The sequence below is a fragment of the Acromyrmex echinatior genome, chromosome 2 (assembly GCF_024713525.1).
Source record: "Acromyrmex echinatior isolate Ae372 chromosome 2, ASM2471352v2, whole genome shotgun sequence".
Taxonomy (NCBI): domain Eukaryota; kingdom Metazoa; phylum Arthropoda; class Insecta; order Hymenoptera; family Formicidae; genus Acromyrmex; species Acromyrmex echinatior.
Window position 1 is genome coordinate 3028904 of NC_141853.1, and position 10456 is coordinate 3039359.

The following is a 10456-nucleotide window of genomic DNA, read 5'->3' on the forward strand; positions in this document are numbered from 1 at the left end:
AATCAACGATCTGAAAAGTCTTTGAAAAGCAATCTTTAGTCAAATTATTTTGAATTTCTTAATTCAGATTATAGATTCGTAATCAGCGATCTAAAAATCCCCGAGAAGCAATTTTCATTTAGATTATTTTGAATTTCGCAATATCGGTTAACCATATTGGATCTACCATTTTGAATTTTGGAATTTAGATTTCAGATTCGTAACTAGCGACCCAAAAAACAATAAAATATTGTCGGAACTACTTTTTAACCTGAATATTAGGGCAATGAAAACACAATAGTGTCAAACATTCTCAAAGGATAGGCACAACTTTGCCCACCTATATTTCACAAATCAATCATATGTTCAACTTAAAAATTTTATGTGATTATTGTCTCATCATTTGGCACAAAATTTGGATCAAAAATCGAAGTCTAGAAAACGAGTGATTTTTGCGGTGGCTCTCTCTTTTTCAAAAAAAATTTTCATCTTGTTAAAAGAAAGCAGGAACTCTAATCAATATATTGCATCTAAAAATTTATTTTTCAAAAATTTTTAATTCTTTTTTGATTTTTCAAAAATTTTTGTTATGCATTAAGTACTCTAGATATTCACGAAGCTATGGAATTTCAATGTGAAGTGCTAACTTCACAGACGCGACGTCTATTAAGTTGACACAGTCACTTCAGCACAATCGAATAAAATCTACACAAAAATTTAGTGCTTTTTTATTGCTCAATTCCTGATTTTGTTGCCCCAACAATCTCGTGTCAGCACAACACTTTCAAAGTGTAAATTATTGAGATGCCTCGGTTGATTTCGTCTCTGATTTTGTTGCTCGCGATTTGCGATGAATCCGATTTTGTTGAGCCACCCCCGGCCCTTGAAAACCACCCTTAGCAACCACGTCAGCATAACTCTAAAGTGTAAATTATTGAGATATCTGGATTTTGATTACGGTTTTTTGATTTTGCTGCTTCACATATAGGGTCAAAATGACAAAATTGGCACGTTCTTAAATGATTTTAATTTAGGAAAAATTGAATTTATTAAATTTTTGCATTGATGAACAAGAATAGTAGAATTTTTCAGTTATTGAAAAAAAATGGATTCTTGTTTTATATTATACGAATTATACAATTTAGAAAAAATCGACAAATTTTAAGGTAATATCACTTTTTTCCGCCTATTTGAATTATGCGTTTAATTTTTTTGAAGGACAGTGTAATAAGTATAGATTTTCCTTTTTTTTATGTATAATTTATTTCATTATCACAAGTGTAGTTCTCACAAGCCATTACAGGTTAAATTACATCTATTCTTCGAAAAATTAATATTTTAATAAAGTACTGGGCTGCATTCGGAAATATCACTCAAGTGCCTCGCGTATCGTTTTATCCTTGTTTACCCAATGTTAAACAAGGATAAGGTGCTATACGGAGACACCCAGGTGATGTTTCCAACGCAGCTCTGAAAGGCTGAGTTTTTATACTTATCATAGTTCTGTTTTCTGTTGCTGAACTAGTGTACACTTTTGAAACTTAAAGTCAGATAAATATACGTTTGATATTTATTTAAAGCGAGAAAGAAAGTTCTAGAATAGTCTAGTGCAGAAACAAAAAACAGACCACATATTGTAAATAAACTGAGCCGTCAAATTCTTTTGTGAAAGATGACTCGCATACCGCGTTTAATTGCGAATGACACTTCTCTGTTGAGGATCTCCATTTAGTCGGACCGGAAGATTAAACTTAGCGCGATCTCGGGGGACGTGTTCGGTTAGTTACGATACTGTCATAAGCTGCGTGTTGCTCACAGTTTAAAAGAGCCGGCATTGTGTACGCATATGCCGGGGACCGGATGTTCGCGGATCATTTGACCGGAAACTGAAGGTTCGCGCATCGGCGTAATCGAGGCGACTCGCCACATGTTAGTCGCCCTGTAATCGTCTGCATCCTATATGTTGTGAAACGACAAACCGTTCACTATCAGAGAAACATTACGCTAAATTGGATCAACACATTTCTATAGAAGAAGAAAGAAAAAAATCATGGAAATAACGACCGTGTTTATAATATTTTAGTCTTCGTAAGTCTAAGGTAAACAAACTAATAAATAAAATACTCATTCATATACATGTTGTTAAAACATATATTTTTTTTATATTTCGTATTTTATATTTTGCTGATAACATTTGAATTCTTGTACGTTTTTTAAAAATCAAAGATTTTTGCGCGATATTTTGATAATAATGAAAACTGAAGCGTTAAGAATTAAGAAAATATCTTCTCTCAAAATGTATACTGCAAAGATCCTTGTTCTGATTAATTTAAATCATATATTTTACGCATTTCGAGGTATATAAATAGAATTTATTCTGCAAAAAGATTGTCATTATTTATGTCGATTTTCATGTAATCGGGTGTGAAATAATTTTTTCCACATATCATTATAAATTCAAGATTTATTTATATCTTATGAATAATAAACAATGAGTCTTTGTTCTCATTTTAATATTGCTAAGAAGCCGTAAATTACAATGGTATACTATAATGATAAATACAATTATCGCGTTTAATTAATATTTAGAAATAATGAACTAGTGCTTTATACATATTTAAAGCTATAAATAATTTCTTTCTCTCTTTTTCCTGAGGACTCATAAATTATACTTTGTATGTGTACTTTATAGAAATTGTTGAGAGGAATAAAAAAGTAAAAAAGATATATTGCTTTACAAATTATGCGATTATTTGATTAACGAAAAATAATACTTTAGGACAACTACTCTTACTAACAACTCTACTTACTAACAACTCTTTATGAATAAAAGAAATAACAACGTGCGTGCGTAAAATAACTGTGATAAAACATCAGACGCGTGTAAAATTAGCTTACTTAAACATTAAAATTCCACAGTTCTAATTTCTGCTTCGTTTTGAAGAAACTAATGCTATGTTCCAAAATTCACTGTCAGAGAGTGGGGGGAGGGGGAGAAGAAGGGAAGGAGGGAAGGAAGGAGGAAGGGGGGGAGAGAGAGCGCTAAAAATCTTTACAATTACATGGACCATAAATTTTCAACATGGACAGTAAATTTTGGAACACAACCTTAAACTCGCATACATTAAAAACTGAAGATTGCAAATTAGAAATTAGAATTCGACCGGTAAGATAACTTTAATTTTAAATTTAATTCGTTTCTGATTGGCTAAATTTTAATTTTCAATTGCACGGGATTTAGTTTTTTTTTCAAAATAACACACAAAGTATTTCAATCAGAACTACTTATGTAATTTTAATATTGAAGTGCTAACTTCACAACGAGTGTTACGAAGTACACATAAAGGATTCCTCCGTTCATCTCCTAGATGTCCGCTGACAAACGGTCGTCTCGATGCGATGCGATGATAAACGGCTTCAAAACATCAGTGACGATAATTGTAACTCGTAACGGAACCCGAACATGGCCGGACGTCGCTTGTAGCTCGAGCATATCCCCGCAACGCTCCAGGAACCAACGGCGGAATCACACCGGAAGTTGTTTTATGCTAATGCAGCGATATCTGCTACTTCTCGGCTTGCACGCCGCTCCGCATACACGCAGTCGAGAGTGCGTTTACCGTTTTAACGTGTCACGACGCGTTATAGGAAGAGGAGGAGAGGCAATCGCCTTTGTCCTCAGTGTGCCTATGCGTGTGTGTGTCATGCGTGTGGGCGCGCGCCAGTGCGATGATAGTTTGCAGTCACCAACAACGTTGACGATTAAATGCGAGTCCGACCGGATAAAACATTCTTCGTTTATTACCACCGAATACATTAAATCGCGACGTTGCAGATCAAACACATGCGATTGACATCTGAGTGAGCGACACTCCACTCCGCTCCACACCGCTCTCCCCTCCCCTCCCCACTCCATTCCACTCCCTCCCCTCCCCTCCCTCCCCTCCCCATCTCCCCCCTCCCCCTCCACTCCACTCCACTCCACTCCACTCCGCTCCGCTCCGCTCCACTCCACTCCACTCCACTCCACTCCACTCCACTCCACTCCACTCCACTCCACTCCACTCCACTCCACTCCACTCCACTCCACTCCACTCCACTCCACTCCACTCCACTCCACTCCACTCCAATCCATTTCACTCCTGTTCTGTTCTGTCCTTTCTCCACTGACTATGAAAGTAACCAACGCTCGTGAGATGATCTCGAAAAAAAAAACAGGGAGGAAGAAGGAGATCTTACATAATACAGTTATAGGTTTTTCTCGTTTCCGGATGAAAATATCGAGATACGAAGAATTTTCGAGCCACGATGGAACTAGCCGAACGTTATTGAACTTTTAATAATACTTTCTTAGATTCTTTAATTCTGACTGCAGCCTTAATATAACGTAGATTATATTGAAAATAATAAAATTACAAGAAGATAAAACTGATCTCTATTCTATTTCTTCCAGATTTAGACGATTAAAATAATGAAAGTTGTAACAAATATAGCGACAATATAGCGAAAACGCGTAGATGGATCCTTCGATGGATATTTTGCATCTGACTTAATCGTCAGAATTCGTTTGGAAATTCTTATTCAGAACGCGCTTACGATGTTAGCACGCTACATGCTATAATTTTATTATGCGTTACACATACTGTAGAATTTTAGAGATAAAAGCACGTTCTATAATAAATATGAGCCTTAGTTTTTAGATACTCTGCTGGAGCTCTTGAAAGAGAGCCGGAATTCTGTCAGTTATGTTAAATCTGCGTTAACATATAATAATAGGCCTGTTCTTTGTCGTTGCACTGGACAGCACGACACTAAAAGCTTTCTTTCTAGAGACTTGTTCTTTTTTATATCTTAATTTCTTGGACGGTTCATCTTTCCTTTTTTTCTTTTCATGTTGGAGAGAAAAAGAAAAAAATACTGTGTTAAAAAAAATAGACCTTAGCTTTCTCGACAAACTTTAATAGTTCCAATAATAATACAATCTTATTTTAAGTAAAATTGTATTTTGTATTTTATTTAAGTAAAACGAGTATTCAGCTGCACCAAAGAAAAGACCTAAAATATCATTCATATTATATTCTCAGAGGATCTGCCCCAGGACTAAAATATGCCTTTCTTTTTATCTCTTTCTCTCTCTTTCTCTTTCTCTCTCTTTCTCTTTCTCTCTCTTTCTCTCTCTCTCTCTCTCTCTCTCTTCTATGCGCGCAAAAATTCTTGACATCACCACCTTATGCTCCGCCCGACTTCCGGTCGATAAAACGCATTCTCTACAAAGAACCCACGGTTGCACACGAGCCGACACATGTCTCGCTTTTCGGTGTACGATAATAATGTCAATATCAACGATAGATGTCCGCCCGCGCGGTATCGTCTCGCTCATTCACCATTCGTGAACTCTCTGTTTTTCCATCCTCCACCTAGTCTTTACGCTCCTTCCCCTGTCCTCGCTTCGCGACGTGCATGATTTTTAGGTTAGGTTGTGCGCACGTGCGCGTTCCGCTCGCGCACCTTTAAGCTGGGAACACATAGAAAAACGTAATACGTAATCAGTAAGGAAATCGTAACATTGAATTCACTACTGTGATTGACCAATTCGCTTACTGCTTACGTGTTACGGCCTTATATTCTTATATATGCATAGACTTTATTATTTGTTTTTTATGCACAATTTCATCCGAAGATCTCGCGAACACGTGCAGGACGGACGCAGGTGTTAGTCATTTCACAAATTGTGTACGATTGGAAATGGATGGAAGCCACGGGAGGGAAAGTCGAGAAAAATCGAGAGAAAAGGAGGGAGAGGAAGAAACCATGAGCTAAGTGAACGTAATAATATTGCATCGGAGCGGAGATGTGATCGGAGGATCTATTTACTTGGCGAGACATTGATCTTTCAATCGGAATTCCTTCCTCTGGGAAAGATTCGTCATCTCCCTCAAGTCGATAAATTTGTTACGATGAAACGTACGCGACAAGTATATCAGAGGATCTGGAGACTCGCACAATACAACACAACTAAACTGTATCCTTAAATCTTTCTGAGCTTAGAAAAGTTTATCGGCCTCGAGGCAAAAGTATTGCCGTATTAATTCCGAGTTTTTTAAATATCTCTCTCTCTCTCTCTCTCTCTCTCTCTCTCCCTCCCCTCGCCCCTCCTCTTCCCTCCCTCCCCCCTCTCTCTCTTAGGGAAGTCGATGAACCTTTTTTTGAACTGTGGTGAAAGGCCAAGTTGCGAAGAGCAAAGTTACATATAGTCCTGCACAAGAATTGGCAGTGCTTATAAAATATTGAAGCAGAAGTTCCCTTTATCCCCCTTCCCCTTCTGGGATACTAGAGAACTTTTATAGTCCAGTAACGAAAATGGAATTTTCAGCGGAGAATTCATACGAAAATCGATACAGTATCCTTGTAGCTCAACGAACAGAATAAACATAGTGAAAACTTCGAATCCATCATCACAATCAAACTTGCTGCACAAAAGTAGAAAACGTTTACTGAGATAAAAGTATCATCTTCCCAAACGAAATAATCTTTGGATTTTAAGATCATAGGAGACTGCAAAATTTCTGGAGAAATCGATTTTCTTTAAATTTTAATTTGAGATATGTATATATATATATATATATATATATATATATACATACATATACGAAATAACATTTATAAAATCAAGTTTAACATAATTTATACTTTCCAATTTTAGTAATTTGCAAATTTTCACATCCATTTTTTATTTTATTTTGTGCTCCAAAACTTTTCGCAGAGAGAATGAATTTTCCTTAAAATCTGATTAAAAAATGTAAATCATAATCTCGAGTCTCCTTTGATTTTAGCCAATTTATGTTAAAAATAATGTCTGCAAAAGGTAGAATTTTTATTGTTCTTTAAGTTTAACACAAATTCTCGAACTCTGTGTTGCAAAATCTGTCACAGAGGTTAAATTTTTCTCCAACTTTGATTTAAAATACTTAAAGTGGTCTTGAGATTTTTCGATCCCAGGGGTCGGATTATTATACATATAAAAAAAATTGGCAGTGTTTGTCGAAGCAAGAATTAAGTATCATTTTTCGCATTTAGCAATTATCAAATTCTGAATCTCTACTTTAGTATGCCGTATCAAGTTTCCTTGACGTTTATGATTTAAAAAGAGCTGTTCGGTTACCATATAACCGTGGCAAATTTGTCTATCAAAAGGCGTAAAGCCTATCGGACTAGAAATTCAAATTGAAATTAAAGACTAATCAGAAAAAAAAACAAATATATTAAGTCTAGTTTATGAAGACTCGGTTTTATCACACATACAATGTAAGATTAATTTTACTATAAAACTATAGATTTGTAACTTATTGTTCATCTTTTTCTAATTAATTAGGAAAAGATGGTATGTTCCACTTAACACTAACATGTCGCTCATGGAATGATCATTTGACTCTTATTGTTTAACCAAATGTTAAACAAAGATAATTAATGCTCACGAACGTTGTGAGAGCCAAATATGTTGGAACGCACTCAGTAAAGCTGTCTCGATTTAATTTATTAGTGTTCATCTTTTTTTAATTAATTAAAAAAAAATAAACAAGTAATTAAACCGTAAATTAAACCGGAGTTAATAAAATTAATCTTACATTGATGGAACTGGGCTTTAGTTTTGCTTTGATTGGTCAAATTCAACTTGAATCTCATTGTCAGTTTTTTCTAGTCTGATACGGGCTCAAAAAGACGTGTGTTTTGTTTTTAGGTTTTTCTCTATTATAGTAACATTGCAGGAAGCAATAACCAAAGTGATTTTCTGTTCATTTCTTCTAGTTTAAATCTCTAAAATATGTATATCATGAAGAATGACTTTCTGGAATCTTGGCTAAAAGTACAGCGCAATCTCGGATATTTCGTGAGTTTAGAAAACACACATAAAAACAAATCTAATTGTATAAATCCAGTAGATTCAACAACCACAAAGATACAAATCAGATCATGTTCTTACGGTCGAATCTATCAAACATTCACCTAGTCGAGATAAATGGAAATTCAGTTACGATAACCAGAATTCTGAATGATGAAAATGCATTTTGTTTGTATTTATTGATATAACCAAAACATTTTTGCCATTTTGAAATCTATATTTTTGCCACCTGTAATTTTACGACCGGAAGTCATTTCTCGAGAATCATCAAAGTAGAAGCTCAAGAACTTGCCGCAAAAAACGAAGGCAACGAAGGCAGTGAATGCATCTTGGCGAAGCTAACTTCTCCGGGTTGCGATTAAAAGAAAAAAGAAAGAACGCGTGGCGACACGTACCTGTTCCCGAAGCGCTCCTTCCAGAATTCAGCCGCGTCCGCCTTGGTGATGCGAAACTGATCGCCGGCGAACACTCCATTGGGAAATATGGCCTTCAGCTCGGACAGCATGTGGCTGAAGACGAGGCTGAGTTTGGTAAGATTACGGCGATAGTGCGACGTCTCGTCGAACATCTTCTCCTTACCCTCCTTGAACAGTTTGATTGCCTGTTTGCACTTACGCATCAGATTGTTGATGAACACGCAGAAGTGTTCATTGCTGTGCAACATCTGCATACGGTCCTCATACTTGCTATAGATGAGCCGCAACCGCTGATACGTGTCGGGCAGGATGTCGAGGATAAACGGCGGCGAGTTCTTGAGGTTCATACGCTGATGCTGGCAGAGTTTCACGACCTTATCCATTAGCTTCCAGGTCTTGTCGAGTGTACGCTTGTCGGTCGAGAGCTTAGGCGGCGTTATCGCATCCGCGAAGCGACCGTGCAACTTCTGGAAGATCGAACCGATGTGGACGGCGCGAGTGCGACTGCTGTGTCCGGACGACGACATCTTGACGTGCAGGAATGCGTGCTCGTTATAATACACGGGTATCTCTTCCTGCCTCTTCTAACCGAACATACACTCGTTTTCTCTTTCCTCCTTTATTTGCACTCCACACTCTATCTGTATACGCTACCGCGCGGTAGCGAGCACTCGCGCTATACTTGAGATTAACCCGCACAAACACACTGCGGAATGACGCGGACGGATCGGGCACACCGCGCATATCTCAGCGGAACGCGGCCGCGGCCACGACAACGTTCTCGCAAAGCCACGGACACGGGATGCAACGCCGGAATCTCGCGCGATACCGCATTTTATTTCTCTCTCTCTCTCCCCTTCCCCTCCTCCCCCCCCCTCTCTCTCTCTCACTCACTCACTCACTCACTCACTCACAGTCACTGCGACAATTGTGGCCGACACGGTTAAGCCGGATGCTCCGTGAAGAACTCACGACGAATTCAACGCACTGAATGAATGGACACTGACACTAACTGTGTGCGAGTGAGATCGAGCGCAAGGCCACGAGAGTGTTCCGAACTCTCGTGTACTCCGTGTGTCTCAGTCTGCTCACTGCTGCTCCGGCTTGTTCCCTATGCTTATGGCCAGATGGCCTATCTTCGACAGACTTCGAGCTTCGAGGATTCGCCGTCGCGACGCGCGCATATGCACTTTCTGGCGCGCGATTCAAATCATCACGATGCACGCTGCACCGACGAAATACTATTAAAGACTATCGGCGCTTATGAAATTCGCATGCTTGTTAAAATTTAAGTGATTAAGAATAAGAAACTAGTAGTATGATACTAATTTCATGATTTATTAGTTTCGTAGACATGTACATATGTTTAAAACTTAATAATACTTGAATTTTTATTTAAAATTGTGATTTTAATCATTTCATTATCAATAGAGATGATAACTACAGAGAAAAAAATTGTAATTTTTCGGCATGAGGTATGAGATATTATAGCATTAAAAATATACTTATTTATACAGCATTTATATAATAAAAAAATCACGAATTTAATATAGTAATGTATTATTGAAATATTTATGTGAATAATCATAAATTTTTATTAATTGTCGGTAATGTCATCATTCTTCAATTATCCTCGGGCCCCTTGGGCCCCATTGATAGCCACGAAAATTTGTTCAGGACCGACAGTCTTTTAATACTATCTTATACGCGTTGTAAAATACGTTACATGTATTGATTATTTCGTTTGTTTGAAACTGATATATTTTCTTTTTGGAATTTCCCTCCTTTAAATATATCAAGCTTGCTTTAGACAGTTGACAACTCTCATCAGAATTTAGATTAGAATGCTATCTATAATGTTATGCGTCTCATCTATTTTCAAAAAATTTGCAGTTTGTTTGACATTCTATTTTTACAACTCTTTGAAAAGTAAAATATTGAAGACAAATATTTGAGAAATCAAAGTATACCTATGTGTATGTACTGAACACGCATTAGAATACGCATTATATATTGTATTTTGTATTTTGTATGCTAATCTTTAAATTCTTTGGAATTGAATCTCATAAAAATTGAGCCAGTCTTAAAAAGGAATAGCTCAATTTTTTATCTTTAAAAGTGAGATTTCATTCTTCAGAGATTTATTTAAAACATCTTAGAG

The 10456-nt window shown here is 36.9% G+C and overlaps 1 protein-coding gene across 3 annotated transcripts in view; it reads right to left on the minus strand.

Annotated features, from left to right (window-relative positions):
• Nucleotides 1-9462, minus strand: part of Cbl (E3 ubiquitin-protein ligase CBL) — a 54065-nt gene extending 44603 nt beyond the window's left edge. For 2 of the 3 annotated variants that reach the window (XR_015544288.1, XM_011058998.2), the window contains exon 1: nt 8275-9462. Coding sequence is in view for 2 of the 3 variants with exons in the window: in XM_011058998.2 (XP_011057300.1) it covers nt 8275-8822 (548 nt within the window). In the remaining variant the exon portion in view is untranslated. The remainder of the gene's footprint in view (nt 1-8274) is intronic. The other variant, XM_087403598.1, reaches the window with a different exon arrangement.
• Nucleotides 9463-10456: the final 994 nt, after the last annotated feature.